The sequence below is a fragment of the Canis lupus genome, chromosome 26 (assembly GCF_048164855.1).
Source record: "Canis lupus baileyi chromosome 26, mCanLup2.hap1, whole genome shotgun sequence".
Lineage (NCBI taxonomy): Eukaryota > Metazoa > Chordata > Mammalia > Carnivora > Canidae > Canis > Canis lupus.
In genome coordinates, this window is record NC_132863.1 from 48349924 (window position 1) to 48367164 (window position 17241).

The 17241-nt window shown below is 69.8% G+C and overlaps 1 protein-coding gene across 1 annotated transcript in view; it reads right to left on the reverse strand.

Moving 5' to 3' along the window:
- LAMA5 (laminin subunit alpha 5) overlaps positions 1-17241 on the reverse strand; it is a 45732-nt gene that overhangs the window by 8586 nt on the left and 19905 nt on the right. Inside the window, exons 12-51 of the mRNA XM_072799739.1 lie at positions 15608-15748; positions 15389-15526; positions 15158-15292; positions 14939-15073; positions 14719-14856; positions 14250-14302; positions 13913-14018; positions 13749-13801; positions 13537-13642; positions 13160-13259; positions 12913-13069; positions 12657-12795; positions 12271-12413; positions 12087-12193; positions 11847-12000; positions 11170-11330; positions 10955-11063; positions 9576-9673; positions 9299-9500; positions 9083-9209; positions 8448-8587; positions 7779-7894; positions 7172-7383; positions 6696-6900; positions 6351-6495; positions 6023-6163; positions 5735-5896; positions 5418-5519; positions 5235-5318; positions 4492-4722; positions 3865-3978; positions 3491-3618; positions 3214-3294; positions 2866-3080; positions 2594-2694; positions 1849-2029; positions 1612-1761; positions 961-1112; positions 778-888; positions 487-598 (exon numbers count right to left, since the gene is read on the reverse strand). Coding sequence (XP_072655840.1) covers positions 487-598; positions 778-888; positions 961-1112; positions 1612-1761; positions 1849-2029; positions 2594-2694; positions 2866-3080; positions 3214-3294; positions 3491-3618; positions 3865-3978; positions 4492-4722; positions 5235-5318; positions 5418-5519; positions 5735-5896; positions 6023-6163; positions 6351-6495; positions 6696-6900; positions 7172-7383; positions 7779-7894; positions 8448-8587; positions 9083-9209; positions 9299-9500; positions 9576-9673; positions 10955-11063; positions 11170-11330; positions 11847-12000; positions 12087-12193; positions 12271-12413; positions 12657-12795; positions 12913-13069; positions 13160-13259; positions 13537-13642; positions 13749-13801; positions 13913-14018; positions 14250-14302; positions 14719-14856; positions 14939-15073; positions 15158-15292; positions 15389-15526; positions 15608-15748 — 5385 coding nt within the window. The remainder of the gene's footprint in view (positions 1-486; positions 599-777; positions 889-960; positions 1113-1611; positions 1762-1848; positions 2030-2593; positions 2695-2865; positions 3081-3213; positions 3295-3490; positions 3619-3864; positions 3979-4491; positions 4723-5234; positions 5319-5417; positions 5520-5734; positions 5897-6022; positions 6164-6350; positions 6496-6695; positions 6901-7171; positions 7384-7778; positions 7895-8447; positions 8588-9082; positions 9210-9298; positions 9501-9575; positions 9674-10954; positions 11064-11169; positions 11331-11846; positions 12001-12086; positions 12194-12270; positions 12414-12656; positions 12796-12912; positions 13070-13159; positions 13260-13536; positions 13643-13748; positions 13802-13912; positions 14019-14249; positions 14303-14718; positions 14857-14938; positions 15074-15157; positions 15293-15388; positions 15527-15607; positions 15749-17241) is intronic.

The window sequence follows — 17241 nt, forward strand, 5'->3', positions numbered from 1 at the left end:
AGGGCTGTCGGGCCGGCCTGCTGCCCAGGCGGACCTCTGCACACTCACTCGCACGCCCGAGACCGCAGCCGAGCACTCTCGGGGCCCCAGCACGCTGCCCGGCCCCCTGGCCTTCCCCAGCCCCACCCCAGCACCCCGCGGCCTCCTCTCCGCCAGCCCCTGCCCCAGGTCAGCCGCCATCCCACCTCCTCCCTGCCCCCCCGTCTTTTCTCTTCACAACAGACCTGTTTGTAACTAAGCAGATTTTCCCACAGAGCAGAGTACCCCCAAGGGGGACAGGGGATCCCCAAGGAGGGCACCGGCATGCCCACGGCGCCCACCTGCCCCTGGTCTGGCCGTACCCGCACCCTCTCCTGCCTCCCACGCTGCCCTGCTGTTCCCTCGGCCACGTAGCAACAGCCAAACCCTGCCGGTCCCTCAAAGCCTGCGGACCCGGAGCACCACGCGGCTTGCCCTCATCCCCTGCCCGGCCGGGCTGGCCCCTACCACTCAGGACGCGGTCCACAGCCCGGATGGCCACCAGCAGCGTCTGTGCCCGGCCCAGCGAGGCCTCAGTGCTGTCCAGCAGCCGGCTGGCCTGGGCCAGGGCTCTCGTGGCCTGTGGACACAGCATCCCATCAGGCCACAGCCTGAACCAAGGATCTGTGGCCCTGGGAGAGGGACGATCTGTGGCCCTGAGAGAGGAGCCTCTGGGGGTGCAGTCTCTGATGGGGAGGGTTCCAGGGGAAGGGGCTTTCGATGGGAGGGGCCTCCCGGGCGGGGGTCCCCGGGGCCTGCCTGGCTGTCCAGCCTCTGCACATCCTGCCCGAGGCTCGAGCTCTGTTGGTCCAGGGCCTCTAGCTGCTGCGCTGTCTCGTGGCGGACGCCCAGGGGACTCTGGAGCTGCCTCTGGGGAGGAGAGCAGGTGAGAGCCCGCAACCTGAGAGGACAGTCAGGAAGGCCAGACCGACAGGTACCTACCTGCAAGGTGGCAATGGAGGCGTTCAGCTTGTGCAGCCGGGCCCAGGCGACAGAGCTGGCGTTGATGCCGCGCAACTGCTCCCGGATGGCAGGGAGGAGGGCACCCGCCTGCTCCAGGTCGTCGAGGAGCAGGACTACACAGTGGTCACACACTGCGGGCAGCACAGGTGGGTCAGTGCGGGGCAGGGGCTGGCGCGGGGGCAGGGAAGGACCCCTGTGGGGTCACCGTGGTGGGGATGGGTCAGCCCAGGGTCGTGGAGCTGGCCCGGGAATATGGAGCCGGGCCGAAGGGGATGAGATTGGTGAGGGTCAGAGGGAAGCATGGGGCTTTTAGGACCGGTTGAAAAGTCAGCACAGGGATCAAGAGGTCTCTAAACATGGGGCAGGTGCCAGGAAGTCAGTACAAGCTCAAGGGATTCCAGGCTGGCCAGGGGCCAGGGCTGGTAGGGATCAAAAGGCGGGAGTGTGGCCAGCACGGAGTCCAGGGGTCCCCTGGAAAACTGAGAGGGGGGCAGGGGTCACAAGGCTTCTCTGGAAATGGAGAGAGACATAAGGGCCACCAGGTGGTGAGGGGCAGGGGCCCCTCGTGGACCTGGAGGAGCTGGGGAGACAGGAGTGGCCGTCGAGCAGGCCTGCAGTGCAGGGACACACCTTCACAGTGGACGCCATGGCCCCCGGGCCCGTCTGGCACCAGCACCTGGTGTTGCTGGCTGCAGGTGTCACAGCGCTCCCCGCTGAGCCCAGGGGGGCATGTGCAGCGGCCTGTGTGCACGTCACAGTGGCCCCCCTGGCACTGGCAGCCTAGGTGGGGAGGGGCAGGGTGAGTGGCGGGCAAAGGATCCTGGGGCGCCAGCTACCCCCCAGCACCCACCCACCCACTGTACTCACGCCTGCAGCCCTGCTCGGGCACCCCCCAGTGGCCGGGGGCGCACTCACGGCACTGAGGCCCTCCAGCCCCCGGCCGGCAGTGGCACTGCCCACTCTGGGGGTGGCACTCAGAGCCCTCCGCGGCGGGTCCGCAGGCGCACGGGCGGCAGCCCCCACAGTCCTGGAAGCCGAAGTATCCTTCCTGCGGTACAGGGTGCGGTCAGGCTGCGGGGGGGGGGGGGGGGGGGGGCTCATACTGCCCCCTGCAGGCCCCGCCCCCCAGCCAAGGGCCGCCCCACCTGCAGGCCCCGCCCCCACAGGCCCTGCCCTCAGCCACAGGCCCCGCCCCCAGCCGAGTCGCCACATGCAAGCCCCGCCCCTGCCCTTAGGCCCCGCCCCCAACAAGAACCACACCGGCAGGCCCCGCCCCCAACCAAGAACTGCCCCACCAGCAGGCCCCGCCCCTACCCCAGGCCCCGCCCCCAACCAAGAACCACACCAGGCCCCGCCCCTAGCCAAACCCCCTGCAGGCCCCACCCCCAGGCCCCGCCCCCAGCCAAGAACCACACCAGCAGGCCCCGCCCCCAGCCAAGGGCCGCCCCACCTGCAGGCCCCGCCCCCACAGGCCCCGCCCTCACCACAGGCCCCGCCCCCAGCTGAGTCGCCACATGCAAGCCCCGCCCCTGCCCTTAGGCCCCGCCCCAAGCGAGAACCGCCCCACCAGCAGGCCCCGCCCCGCCCCAGGCCCCGCCCCCGGCAGCCCCACCTGACAGCGGTCACAGCGCGGCCCGGTCACTCCCGTCTTGCACACGCAGCGCCCGGTGTGGGGGTCGCAGGCCTCTGTCCCGCACGCCGCGCAGTCACACCCTGCAGAGGCCGTGCTGTAGCCGCCGCCTGGCCCCGGCCTCCCTGCGCCCCCAGCCCGCCCGGGCCTCTCCGGCCTGGGCCCCTCACTCCCGCCGCCGGCTCGCCCCGCTCCGGGTGGGCTGCCCCGCGCCCCGCCGCCCCCACGAGCCCCTCCGGGTTGGGCCCGCCTACGGGTGCAGTTGCCCGGCACCAGGGCGTCGCCGTAGAAGCCGGGGGCGCAGCTCTCGCAGCGGGGCCCCGCGGTGTGGCGCAGGCAGCCGCGGCAGGCACCGGTCAGGGGGTCGCAGTCGCTGAAGAGCAGGTTGGGGTCACCGTTGCCGCTGCAGTCGCACGGCTGGCAGGAGCTGCCCAGCACCAGCGGGTTCCCGAAGAAGCCGGGTGCGCACCTGCGACGCGGGTGGGGTCAGCGGCCTGTGTCCCTCCCTGGCCCCCCGCCCGCAGGTCCACCCGCCCACCCTGCGGCCCCCAGGTCTGTCCATCCGCCCGCCTGCCCCCCTGCCCGCACACCCCACCGCTCACCGCTCGCAGGAGGCACCCGCATAGCCGGGTTTGCAGAGACACTGTGTGCGGCCCCCTCGCAGGACACAGCCCACGGCAAAGCTGCAGGCACAGAGGGGGTTCTCTCACCGCTGCACACCACCAGGGGCCCCATCTGGCCAGCGCACCCCAGCTGCCCCCACCTCCAGAGGGCGGTGCTGACCCCACCAGCTAGGGGATGGCGACCTTCCCTACCGGGCCGTGAAGGCGTAGGCCCCCACGCGACGGTCGGGCCCCTGGATGGGCTGACCCCACTTACTTGTTGGAAGGCACCGAGAGGGGGCAGGGGCAGCTGACACAGGGGGCCGTGGGGTCCTCCGACCCACTGCGCACGAAGCCAGCCAGGCAATGCTCACAGTGGTCACCTTCGGTGTTGTGCTGGCAGCCCTGGGGCGGGAGGGACAGGTGAGCACCGGGGGCGGAGGCTCTGCTTCCCAGCAGCAGGGTCTAATCAGCTCTCACCCCAACCCAGCTCGCACCCCAGGGGCTCTATGCCCAAGGCCATCCAGGGCCCGTCCGTGGCACCTCCCTTCCCCCGGGCTTCCCCCAGTGCACCCCAAGCACCGACCCAAGGCCCCCACCTTCCCCGGTCTGTCTCGGGTGGCTGCCCTGCCTTTGCTGGACCCTGCTCACCATGCAGACTCCCGAGCCAGGGAGGCAGCGGTCTGAGTGGCCGTGGCACTGACAGGGGACACAGCGACCCAAGAAGAGACCTTTGGTGTCCCGGTAATAGCCGGGGGCACACTCCTGGGGGAGGGGCACCAGCGGTCAGGAAAGGAAGCGCGGCCACCCCCAGGGCCAGAGGATGGACCGCGCTCGCAGACCCCGCGGGGTCCTCCCCTGACTCGCTCCACACGTGAAGTCACAGCCCCCAAAGCCACGTGGACACCCTAGCTCAGCTGAGCAGCCCTGCCACATGGGCTGGGGCCACCTCCTTGTAACCCACACACCTCTTCTGACGGGGTCCCAAAGGCCCTCAGATGAACAAGCAAGTGGGCAGGTGGGAATGCGTGACAGAGAGGGACGGCGGGGTGTGGGCAGGGGGCCCCTGCCGCGGTGGACCGGACGACGGGTGGACGGGGCAGTGAAGGGACCAGGGAAGCCGTGTGCACAGAGGGCCGGGCAGGGACAGAGGTGACAGTGGGGTGGCAGATGGGTCAGCCCGGCCCGTGGCAGGAAGGCAGGGCAGCGGGGACGGCAGTGCCCAGCGGGTGGGGGCGAAGTGGGCAGAGCCGGGGGTGCCCATGCCCGCCGCCTCACCTGGCACGAATCTCCACGGTAGTTGGCCGGGCACATGCACAGCTCCACGTTGCTGGCCGGAGGCCCCCCGCCCACCTCGCCGGCCACCTCGAGCGCCACGCGGCGCAGGGAGACGGCCGAGGAGGTCTGGGAGAAGAGGGCGCGGATGTGCAGCTGCTCCAGGCCCGCCAGCACCATCATGAGCTCCTCGCGGGACACGGCGTTGTGGGTCTCCGTGTGTCGGAAGTTCCCCTGTGGGCACAGCAGCTCGGTGGGACCCCGACCACACACCCAGACCACGGGCACGGCGGCTCGGCAGGCAGCCAAACCAGCCCGCCCCGCGGGGGGAGCCGCCCGGCCGCCCACCCTGCGCAAATGCCAGCTCCAGACGCGGGTACTTCTGATCTCAGAGAGACGAGCCCTTCCTTAAATAAGACGCAAAAACCCCAACCACGCAGGAAAATTGATAAATCGGAGCACAGTAAACACCTCAACTTCCAGTCACCGAGACACCTAAGACCCGGTGCGGGAGGAGCCGCTGCTCCCAAGGCGGGCGCGGGAGGCGGCAGAAACGACGACGCACAACCTCCCCAAGCGGGGGAGAAGCCCAGGAGCCGAAAGAATCCGAGCGGGAGGGAGCGCCGGGCCCCGGGCAGCGGGACGGGAGGAGCCTGCACCCGCGCCCGGGCCCGTCTCCCGTCCTGGGGGCCCCTGGGCCTCCCCCGGGGTCAAGGGACCTGGGCGCCCGGGCCGGCTGCGCTCACCTCCACCAGCTGCAGCTGTCCCTGGTGAACGTGGCCGGGCGCCGGGTACACCGGCTCCAGGAACGTGATGCTCATCTGGTTGCCCTGGGAGGTGCGGGGGCAGGTGAGGGCTGCACCTGGGCCGACCCGCTCCTGCCCACTGTGCCCGCCCGCCCAGCCAGCCACATCCACCCCGTCGGTCACCTGCAGCACCACGTCCGGCCTGCTTTCCCTGGGGATGAACACATCTCCGCGCTGGGTCTCCGAGTGCAGCTCATAGCGGAGGGTTCCGCCATAGGATGACACCTGGAGGTGGGGCAGAGGGATGGGACCCGGCCGGATCCCGACCACACGCCCAGAGTTGACAGCAAGGTCCTGGGCACCCCTGGGACTAGGCCCCGGCACCCTCACGGAAGGCCCATCCCTCCCTGGACACGGGCGGCCCCACTGCCGTCCTCCCCCCTCCAGGGCGGCCCAAACACCCTCACGGCGCCTTCCCCAGGGCCCGCTGGCCCGCTCACCCTGTCCCCCAGGTAGGAGGGTGGGGCCTGCCAGTACAGCTCAGGGAAGGCCTCGAACCCGCGCCGCAAGTCAGCGTAGAGCAGCTCTGCCTCCGCGCGCAGCTCGTGGGGAACCACCTGCCGGTCACTGCTGAGCAGCGTCCAGCCCTCCATGTCCACCAGCTGCGGGCGCACGGGAGGGACCCGGAGCTGAGCACCGTCCCGCGGCCCGGGGCCTCGTTCCACACCGGGGCATGCCGTGGGGCAGGGTGGTACGCATCCCCTCCCCGAGTCCCGCGGGCCGCACACCTCCCGACGGGCGAGGGCCGAGCTCCGGCAGCGCTCCGTGGCCCCGAAGCAGAAGCAGCGGGTACAGCCTTTCGGGTTGGCGGCATCGAGGGAGAAGGTCCCGAGGCGGCACTGGTCACACCGCGGGCCCTGCACGTTCTCCTGGGGGCGGGGGAGAGGGTCAGTCGGCCTCATGCAGCAGTGCCCGACCCGCCCTGGCTCGTTGTCACCCCCTTGCCCGTGGGCTGACTCTCCCCAAAGCGCCCAGGAAGCCCCGGAGGGGTTCAGCTGGCAGCGCGGGAGGCGGGGGCGGCTGACACCCCCACCCGGGCCCCGCTTGTCCCCACACCTTGCAGTGGCACTGGCCCGTGAGGGGGTCGCACACGCTGGGCATGGAGCCCGCTTCGTGGCAGTCGCAGGGACGGCAGCTGGGGTAGCCGTGGAAGCCGGGGGCACAGGTGTCACAGCGGCGTCCGGCCACGTTGGGTCTGCACCTGCCGAGGGGTTCAGAGGCTGGCTGAGCCTCCCCCCACCCCACCTCTCCTGCTGAACTGAGACCGCAGCAGCCCCAGGGGGCGGCGACCCCCCAAGGCGAACCCCTCCCCGCCCGGGGCCGGAGGGAGTGTGCTCCGTGGCAACGCCACCCGGACCCGAGACCAGCCGGGGCGCGGGACAGCCCTCCCGCCCTGCTCACTTGCACTGGCCACTGTCCACGTCACAGGTGGGGTCCGTGAGCTCCTGGACACCGGGCCCCGAGCAGTTACACTCCTCACAGCCCACCAGGGGGTGGCAGCCGAAGGTCTGGGGCTGGCACACGACGCAGTCGGGCGGGACGGTGCGTGGCGGGCACACACAGTGGCCCGTGAGCTCGTCGCACAGACGGCCTCGGCACTCACAGGCTGTGGGGAGCGCACGTGTGGTGAGCCCCCGCCCCGCCGGCCTGTGTCACCCAGCTCCGGGCCCCACGCCTCAGGCAGATCCCGACGTGGGGGGCCAGTTGCCCGGAACTGCCGCCCGGTCCCCGGAACCCGACAGAGGGCAGGGCCCAGGCCACAAGCTGCCCGAGGCTCCAGAACGTCCTCCTGCCCCTGTAGCCACGTGTCCCTCCGCCGGGAAGCCCCTTCGGGTTAGAGCCCACCCCTGGCTGGCGCTCCGGGCTGCAGTACTCACGCCTGCAGCTGGGGAAGCCCCAGTAGCCGGTGGCACAGCGGGAGCAGTCCCGGCCGATGACGTGGGCTCGGCAGGGACACTGGCCCCCAAAGGGCTCGCACGTGGGGCCCGTGGCGCCCATCTCGTGGCAGCCGCAAGGCCGAGCCCCGTTGTTATAGTAGAGAGACAGGGAAGAGGCAGCCTCGCGACAGAACTGGGACGAGCTGGAGGGGCTGTGGCGAGAAGCTGGTGGTGAGGCCCAGAGCCCTCGCCCGCCCCTCCCTACCCGACGCCTCCCCCCTGCCCTGGCTCCCAGCCCCACCCAGCCCTGCCCCCGAGCCTGGCCCTGCCCCCACACCGAGCCCCTCCCCCAAGCTCCTGGTCCCCCCAGCCCCTCCCCTGTCCCCCAAGCCCCCACCCTCCCCCTGAGCCTCCCACCCTGCCCCCAGAGCCCCAGCACTGCCCCCGAGCCCCCAGCCCTAACCCCAGGCCCCGCCTTGCCCCCCAGCCCCCGGCCCTGTCTTCCGAGGCCCCGGCCCTGCTCCCCGAGCAGCCCCGCTCTGCCCCCCAACCCCAGTCCCCCACCCTGACCCTCCCAAGCCCAGCCCTGGCCCCCAGCCCGGCCCACCTGATGTGGTACCCATGGGTGGCACACTGGCTGATGAAGTCATAGGATTTGTCCAGGGGCTCCTCTCGGAGATAGCTGGAGCTGTAGGCCTCCTCGGGGACCACCAGCACATACTCCTGGGGATCGGGGCTCCGTCACCTTCCCGCGGACCCGGAGAGCACCCGGGCTGGGGAAGGGTACCAGTGCCTGCCAGCGGGTCACCGGGGGTCTCTGTGACTGGCCAGCGGCCCGCAGGGCAACTGAGGTGGTAGCGGCAGCGTCACAGGCCAGCCCTGGGCCCCAGCAAGGCTGGCAGGGGCGGGAGGAGGTCGGCTTCCGTGGCCTGATGGAGCCCTGGGGGCCGTGGGAGGCCCGCCAAGGGGAAGCGCCCGGCCCCCCATGCCCCTCCCGTCCAGGCCTCCATCTCCAGGAAGGCCGCCCCGACCAGCAGGGCCCCAGGGGCTGGCGGACGCATCTCGGCTCTGAAGATCCTCGCCCTGCACCGTAGCCTCACACTATGGCCTGGAGGCCGGGGGGCTGCTGCTCCCTGGCACCTGGCGTGGGGCTGGGCCAAGGCAGACGGAGGACGCACCCCGGCTGAGAGGCCAGTGGCCCCCGAACAGGTTCAGGACGTCTGCACCCAGAGATGCTAGCCCCACCCGGCCTGCGACACGGCAGCCTTGGACTCACCAACCAGAGCCACCGGCCCTCGGGCACACGCAGGGTCACGGTGAGCTCGCTGTCGGTCACGTCCAGCACCGTCTGGCCTTCGCAGACCACCAGGGTGCGGCAGCCGTAGCCGTGTGGGCAGAAGCTGGCGTTGGCATGGCCTGGAGGGGAAGGAAAGGCAGGTCCGTGTGCCCCCCGCACCCCACGGACCAGCTCTGGCCCACGGCCTCATCCCAGGGGCGCTCCTGGAGTCACCAGGGAGGAAGAGACGCCCACGGGACGGGGCCATGCCCGCCGAGGACGGTGCATCTGTGTCACGACGCGCACACGTGACTCGCCTGAGGCCACTCAGAGGCCCGCTAGGTGCAGGTCCCTGAGCTCAGCCCAGCGAAAACAACACACGTACGTGAGAACACAAGGACCATCAACGTCACATGACAGGGTGAGCCGCGGCTCACATAAGGGAATCGAGTGGGAGCTGGGACGGGGCCGGGAGGCTGGGGCTGCCGTCCGCACTGGGCCCCGGGCACCCCACTTGGGAACTGGCCTCTAGGACGGATCCGTCCACATCTCGTGACGACCACACCGTGGGGCTGAGGACACCCCGGCAGGCCCTCAGCTGGGGCCCGCCCGCACCGCGCCCCACGGCCACTCACCCTGCCAGACTCGGCCGCCGCTGACGAGGACCTCCACGGGGAAGGTGGGGTGGTCCGGCTGGTAGCCGTGCAGCAGGAAGGCGTAGCGGCCCAGGGCCGGCACGTGCGTGGTGAGGACCACAGTGCCCTGCGGGGGACGCTCCGGTCAGCAGGCGCAGGGCTGGGCCCACGGCCAGGGTGGAGCGCACGCGGCGGCCCTCCTGGCCAGGCCCTCACCTGGGGGTGGCGCAGCAGAGTGGGTTCTGCCTCGGGGTCCGCGGCCGTGGGGGGCCGAGGCTGGGGCCCCTCCGGGGGCGCGCCGGGCGTCAGGTCCTGCGAGTGGGTCAGCGGGAGGCCGGGTGGCAGCGGCAACACCTGGCAGTCCCTGAGGATGATGGGCCGGGGCGGCTTCGGGAAGCGAGACAGCAGGCAGGAGGCCCTGGGGACGAGCGAGGAGGTGAGTCCTGCGAGCCGCCCCCCCGCCGCACCCCCCCCAGCCCCCCCGGCCCCCCACCTGCTGGGGCTGAAGGTGCCGTGAGCGCTGACACAGTGGACCCGGGGCTGCACGAACTCCACGCTGAACGTCTCCACGGGCACCAGGGTGACGCTGTGCTGCGGACGGAGGACGGGGCGTGACGAGGACACGCACACGGGGCCGCCCAGCCTCTACGTCCCACGGCGGCCCGTCTGTGCCCCAAGTCCCTGCCCCCTGCCCCCCGGCCCCGCCGGCTGCACGAGCCCCAGCCCTGCTCCACGGTCTCCAGGCCAGGAGCACCACTCGGCTCTCCTCGCGGGCTCCAGCCTGTCGCCCCCTGCGGTGATTCGGCTGCACGTGGGCCACCGGCCTCCCCCTCAGCTTCAGTGACAGGGACCCTGCGCAGACGAGCACTCAGCTGAGCGGCCCTCGGGCCCGTGCTGCCCAGCACCACGCAGGTCTGGGTGCGGCAAACAGCCAAACGTGAGGCCCGGAAGCCGTCTGCACGTGCCCCACAGCAGAGGCCTGGACGCTGTGTGGCCGCGGTGACACCGGGGACCCATCTCTGACCCGTGTCCACTGTGGTTTGGGTTACGCACCCCAGGACAGGCAGATGAGGTGGCTGTCAGAGCCGGGGGGCGGCCACCAGGGCTGCGGGGTGTCTGGGGCGGGGCCTGCGGCTTCCCGGCCTGGGTGCTGGGTGCTGGGGCACATGCCGGGCATGCCCGGGACGCGGCTCTGTGGACACCTTGCAATGACCTGGCTCCCCGCCATGGGGCCGAAGGGAGCGTGGACTGCACGTGCCCCACCGCCAGCAGGCTGGGCCGAAGGGACGTGGTCCGTGCCCTTGAGCACCACGGGCCGAGCCAGCGCGGCGGGCGGCCACGGGGTCCTCCCCTCTGCAAGTCTCTCGTCAACACTTGACGCACTTACTAGAACATGTGCACGACTGATACATTTTCTAAAGACCAGAACCAAGGAAACACGGTAAGAGTGCAACGCTCCGACAGCTCCTGTGTCCAGCTGACACCCACTCGGTTCTGGGCGTCAGAGCGACGGTTAACACCGCGCGGGGCTTCGTGGTCGCAGACGGGTGTGCAGAGGCCCGCGTCACCGTGACTCAGTCCTCAGAGCACCGAGGAGGTGTCTCCCTTCCAGCTCCAACCCATCACAGGCCCCCCGCCCCGTGTGGCCGCAGGAATGCTCTCTAAACAAGTATATATTTGTGGCCACGGGAAAAAAATACCCAAATCCTGAAGATTCCAGAAGAAACGTGACTGGGTGCCCACGGTCGGTGGTGCTGGTGATGGCCCCTGGGCTCAGCACTCCCCTACTTTGATGCTGCTTAGTGTCTTCTGAAAGGCCTGAAGCCACAGGGGGGGCCTGGGGCCCGTGCAGGGGAAGGGTCAGGGCCTTACCAGGAAGAAGCGGGCCTGCTCGGCCGTGAGCCGGACGCTGGCCTCCGTGTCCAGGTGGAAGACCGCCAGGTGGTGCTGGGTGTCCAGGGCTGTGGCCCGGCACAGGGCGCTGCGGGAGGGGCAGCGGCAGTCAGCAGGGGGTCGGGGGGGGGCCTGGGGCCCAAGCCTTCCCACACGGCTCCCCCAGACCTGAATCCTCTCCCCTCCCTGCGCACCTGTAAGGGCAGGGGTGGAAAGTGAGTGCTCCCTGCTGGGGGGCCCGCTGGGGCGTGTGCACGGCTGCGCCCACCTCCTGGGGGGCGTCCTCATTGGCATACTCCACCACCAGGGCGTAGCGGCCTGGCTGTGGCACTGCCAGCTGGAGCTGGACGTCCACCTGGGGGGACAAAGTGATCAGAGGCCCCACCCCAGGCCCCACATGGAGAACGAGCCTCCGCGTCCTCCCTGGACACTGCTGCACACGGGCCTTCCCACCCTCTGCTCCCACAGCCTCCGCTCTCTGACCCCAGAGTCTGTGCACCTGTTGTCCTCGCTGCCTGGGGCAGCCCGCCAGGACACCCCATGGCCACCTGGCCTTCCAGCCTCTGCTCTCTCCCACCCTCCCCTGCCTCCCCAAGGCCCGCTGGCCTCAGCACTGGTGAGGGCCTGCTGCCCAGAGCCCAGCCTGGGTCTCAGAGGTAACAAATACCTGCTGCCTCCTCATGATAAGCCAGAGGTGGGGGTCACTGATACCCCGTCTACAGTTGGCCCCAAAGGTGTCCTGATGCCCCAGGTCAAACTTGTGTCCTGTCACTGCACCACAGACCAGACCGCCCCCTCCCCCAGACAAGGGCACGCCCTCCCCAGGTCCTGACCACCCCCCACCCCTCCATGGGGTCCCAGGGACACGCACGTCACTGCCCAGGCAGGCGGCCAGTGGTGGATGTGAGGGGCTGAGTTGCTCCGTGGGGCAAGGCCGGGGTAGGCTGTTGTCGTGACGACACAAGGCCTCGGGTCCCGCCGCTGAGGGGAAGCCATCCAGGGGCAGGTGGGTGTAGAGGAGGCAGCTGGGGGGACATGACGGCAGTCAGCAGGGGTGGGCGGCCTGAGCACAGGGAGGCCCGGCCCCCCACCCCGCCAGGCGAGCCCTCACTTGTTCCCGGAGCGCTGGGCGGCAGGCCGGAACGTGCAGGCGTCGGCCACACGCAGCTGCAGGAGGGCTGCCTCGTAGTACGTGCTGGGCAGCAGCACCACGTAGTCCTGGCGGGCAGGGCGAGAGGTGGGTACTCCAGCCCCCTCCCTGGGCCCCGTTGCAGCCCGCTCAGCCCCCGCCTCACCAGGAGAACCCCTTCAGCCTCCACGACCAGAGCCCAGGTGCCAGGATTCAGCACGAAGGGCTCCCCGAAGCCCCTCTGGGGCACGGTGACAAAGGCAGGCTCCGTGCTGGGCGGGAAGGTGACGAGCTGGCTCTGCTCTGTGCCTGGGGATGTGGACGGGGAGACCCCTAGACTCAGCCCATGGGCCACGCCAGGCTGCAGCGCCCCCAGGGCCAGGGCATAGGCTGGCTCCCACCCCCGCTGGGGCCCCAGGTGGGGCGGAGGGAGGGGGGCAAAGGGGAAGGGGGCAAAGGGGAAGGAGTGGGCCAGGAGCAGCTGGGGCAGGGCTGGGGCAGGGCTGGGGCAGGCCGGGCAGTGGGGGAGCTGGGAGCCCCCCAGGTACTCACAGTTGGTACACGTGGCAAACTTGCCCTCCTCTTGCACCGACACTCGCCCACTCACACTCACGGGCCCCCGGTTGACGTAGCGGAAGACCAGCCGGAAGAGGTCAGGGGAGGTCACGTTCAGCTTTGCCACGATCCTGGGCTGGGGGGGGCATGGAGAATCGGGGTGGCCGGTGCCCTGGCCCCAAGGGCCCCTCTCCTCCCCACCAACCAGGGGGAACCCGCAGCCCCCGTCGGGGAGGCGCGGCCCCTCGCCCACCTGGATGGGCGTCATCTGGGCGTAGCCCCTCCAGCTGAAGCTCTCGAACTCCAGGGGGTTGAAGCCGAAGCGCACGGTGTGGCCCTGGGGCGTGGTCGCCTCCTCCAGCTCCAGACGCATGTCGTGCAGGTCAGGCAGGTAGTGGTCTCGCGCCGGCCTGGCCACGGCAGGGAGGTCAGAGGCAGGCCTCGGGGTCCGCTGCCTCACCAGCCCCCTGCCCCCCGGGGCCGCGCAGGGGGTCACCCACTCGCTGCAGGTGAGGCCCTGGGTGTTGGGGCGGCACCGGCAGGCGCCGGTCCTCGGGTCGCAGCCCTGGCCCAGCGCACCGCCAACGTCGCACCGGCAGCCTGCAGCGGGAGGGAGCAAGGTCAGGGCTGCCTGGGCCCCGCCCGGCCGCCAGCTGTGGAGGCCACGGGCGCCGAGAACCCAGCTCACACTGACCCCCGGGGGTGGCCCGCAGCTTGGACAGTAACGGGGCACCGGGACCGGCTAGGGAGGTGTGTCAGGGGTGCAGCACTGCAGACCCCTGTCCCTCCCTGCCTCCCGGCCAGAGCACCCAGGAGCAGCCCCACGTGTCCCTCCCTTGCCCCCCCAACGTGGGCTGAGGGCCGAGGGGGCGCTCACTGCGGCAGCCGAAGTAGTCAGCCCGGTCCAGCCGGAAGAAGCCATCCTGGCAGGCCGCGCAGGTCTGGCCGCACACGTGAGGCTTGCAAGAGCACTGGCCGTCGCCCTGTGGCCGAGGGGCAAGGTGAGACCCAGCCGTGGGGGGGTCTGGACGTGCCTGCCCCACAGCCCCTGGGCCCCTGGGCCCTGGGCAGCTCGGCCCTCAGACTCACCGGCTGGCACTCGGTAAGTCCGCCCAGCGTGCCCCGAGGATCACAGTCGCAGCCTGGCGGAGAAGAGAGCGGGCCTGGACTCCAAGGGGCCAGCCCTCACCGCCCTGCGCGGCCCTCCCCCAGCGTCTGCCCAGCCCCCGCACACCCTGAACCCACAGACTCACGGGTGCAGCCCTCGGGGTTCTCGGGACTCAGCCCCCAGAACCCGGGTTTACAACGATCGCAGCTCGGCCCCTCCACGTGGGCCCGGCACGTACAGGGCACCTGCGCCTGGGAGGAGGTGAGATGGAGGGTCCGGGCGGGCCCTGCCTTCTTACCCACAACCCGCAGCCCCCCAGCCCCAACCCGGCCCCATCTCTGGCCTGTCCCCGCATCAGGGACAGAGGACCAGCCAGGGGACAAACGGGCCCCGAGGATGCCGAAGCGACGGAGCACGTGATCACAGTGACGGTCTCCCCGGCAGCGATGGGCTGGCCCCACCAAAGGCGGCCTGGGACCTACCTCGGGAAGGCGGTGGCCAGCCGGGGCCAGGCCAGCAGGGTGGCAGGAGCCAGCTGTGGAGAGACCCGGCCCATCGTCACCTGTCGGTCACTGACTCCGAGGGTGCCTGGGACCCGAGGCTGCGTGGGAGCCGCACCCATGCCTCCCACCCGGGTGAGCAGGCGTGAAAACATGTGCGTGCCTGCTGGCTCTGGTCCCACAAGGGCCCACGCCCCCCACGGCCACAGACAGCGGTTAGAACACGCCCCAGGGCCGCCGGCACGGACACGCGTGTGAATGCGTGCTGTGCACGGGCAGCTCTGTGAGGGCACGCTTGCACAAAGCACGGACCACAGGCAGCCCAACCCGCCCGCCCCGGATCACGTGAGAGCACGCATGTGCACACGGTACGTGGGCAGTCGTGGGCACGAGGGCGACAGCGCAGGGAGGCCACACGCGGCACGTGCCACACACACTGCACTAGGCTCACCTTCGCAGTAGGGGAAGTTGTAGGCGCCAGGCACACACATGTCACATCGCAGCCCTGTCACACTGGGCCGGCAGCTGCACTGCCCGCTGCGGGGGTCACAGGATGCGTGCAGGGACCCCTCGGCGGAGCAGTTGCAGGCTGGGTGAGGAAGGCAGGATGTGGGCATGCGGGAGGGACGTGCCCGCCCTCCGCACCCTGCATCCCCTGCAGCCACACTCACGGGTGCAGTCGGGGAAGCCGTGGAAGCCGGGGCTGCACTCCTGGCAGGCGGCGCCCGTGTAGCCAGCACGGCAGTGGCACGTCCCGCCTGCCCCGCACAGCTGGTCCAGGGCACCCCGTGGGTCGCAGGTGCAGGCTGCAGGCGACACGGGGTCAGGCCCTGGGCATTCGTGGGTGGCCCTCCGGCTCCACCCGGGCCCCACCCCAGACCTCCGCTCACCGCGACAGTCGGGGTAGCCGTGGTGGCCCGGGCGGCAGCGGTCACAGTGAGGGCCGTCGAACTCCGGCCGGCAGGGGCAGCGGCCAGCCTCGTCACAGCCCTCGGGCAGGGTCCCCGCAGGGCTGCAGCCACACACTGGGGAGCGAAGCAGCACGCGGAGGCCCCCTGAGCCAGGCAGGCCGTGCCCCGAGCCCCCCGCCCACCCACGCCCGCGGGGGAGGCCCCACTCACGCTGGCAGAGAGGGAAGTGGAAGTAGCCCGGCGCACAGCGGTCGCACGCGGCGCCCTCGAAGCCCTCCCGGCAGGTGCACCGGCCCGAGTCCCGGTCACAGTCCCCGTCCGCCACTCCGGGGCTGGAACACTGGCACGCTGCAGGGAGGGAACGTGGTGTCAGTCGGGGAGGGGACGGGCCCCCAGGGTCCACGCGAGGGCAGTCGGGGCCACACTCACGCTGGCAGCCGGGGCCGTAGAAGCCCGGGGCGCAGAGCTCGCAGTGGACGCCCTGGAAGCCGGGTTTGCACACGCAGCGTCCCAGCCGCGGGTCCTGGCGGCAGGCGTTGCCCTGGGTCCCGGCGGCGCTGCAGTCACAGTCTGGGGGGAAAGGGAGGGGAGGGGGCCTCAGGGGCCTGCAGACCCCAGGCCCCCGCAGGACACTGCCCGCCTCAAACTCGTCTCCTCACACTGCTGTGCTGCACTCACACAACTAAACGACCAAAATGGCCAGAAGGCAGAGCCGAAGCCTCTGGAAAAGCGCCTGCAATGAATCAGGGCGCTCGGAGGACATGCAATTAGTTGTTTATAATGTAGCTACGAAGTCAACTGCAGGCGTCGATACAACCAGACAAGATGTAAAAACAAAACCATAACGAGGCAAAAAAGCGGTCATCTTTATAAATAATTGTGCGGTTAGAAAAGAGGAGAAAAATACGTGCTGAACGCCTTAACTGATGCACAAAAAGAGCTCATGGATGCTGTTATTTATAGAAAATGATGGTTTGATGTTTGTCACAAACGTAAGGGCGACCCCAGGCCCGACCAGCAGAGAGAAACAGAACTCGCAAACCCTCCGGGAAGGAAGCACAAATCACCAAACCCCGGAACACGTCCTGTTGCCCAGCAGAACGCGGGTGGCAAACACCTGCGCAGGAGGATCAATGACACAGAAAGAGCAGGAGCAAGCCCTGCCTGACGGCCACGGCCCTGCCCGCGCCCCGGCTACTCTCACGAGGCAGAACCAGAGGCCTCCGTTTGGCTCTTGAAGGAAAATCAACTCACGTCCTCTTGAAAAGATGCTCCCTGAACCACGGACCCAGACGGGCCACGGAGAGCTTCGTGAAGGGACAGCACGGCGCAGAGACGGTGAGCAGAGCGTGGAGACCCCAGAACATTCCGGAGAACCCAAAGCCACAAGCATCGGTGGGACGACAGGGAGCCGCTGCAGGGAAGGGGGCCTGGCCCGCCGGAGCTGCAGGAAGCCCCATGCACTCAGAGCAGGACCACGGGGTCACCAGGTGCATAGGGCCAAACTGCTCAGCTGGAAGGTTCTGGCAAAACCATTGCCCTGGACAGAAAGGCTGAAGATACTGGCCTCAGAGGCTGATGAGGACAGAGAAGAGACGGCGTGGGTTTAAAGGGCATATTGAAAGAAAATTAAAAAATAAAAAAATAAATAAAGGGCATATTGAACACGTGTGGATGTATACGGGGACCTGCGCCCCGCACAGCACATGTGACCCCTTTGTATGGCCGTGGAACATTCTCGAAGGGGTCACGTTCTAAGTGAGAAGCGAAGAAAATCTCCAATTCCAAAGACAAAGAGCAGAAACTGCAGGCTAGCGGATCTGACCGCGATGCAGAGCCATCAGACAGGGCGGGAAAGGACGAGGGACCGTCCTCTGGGCAGGGCAGGCTGCAAGGAAAGGGGAGACCGAAGTGCTCCACAGCCTGGGCCGCAGCCGTCGGGGGGGCCCAGCCACACAGCAACCCGGGCCCGGCCTGGACGCCGCTGCTCGCGCCCTGGGCCAGGTGACGGCCAGCACCCCCCCACCGCGTGCGAGGCCACCCCCTCCGTCACGACAGCCACG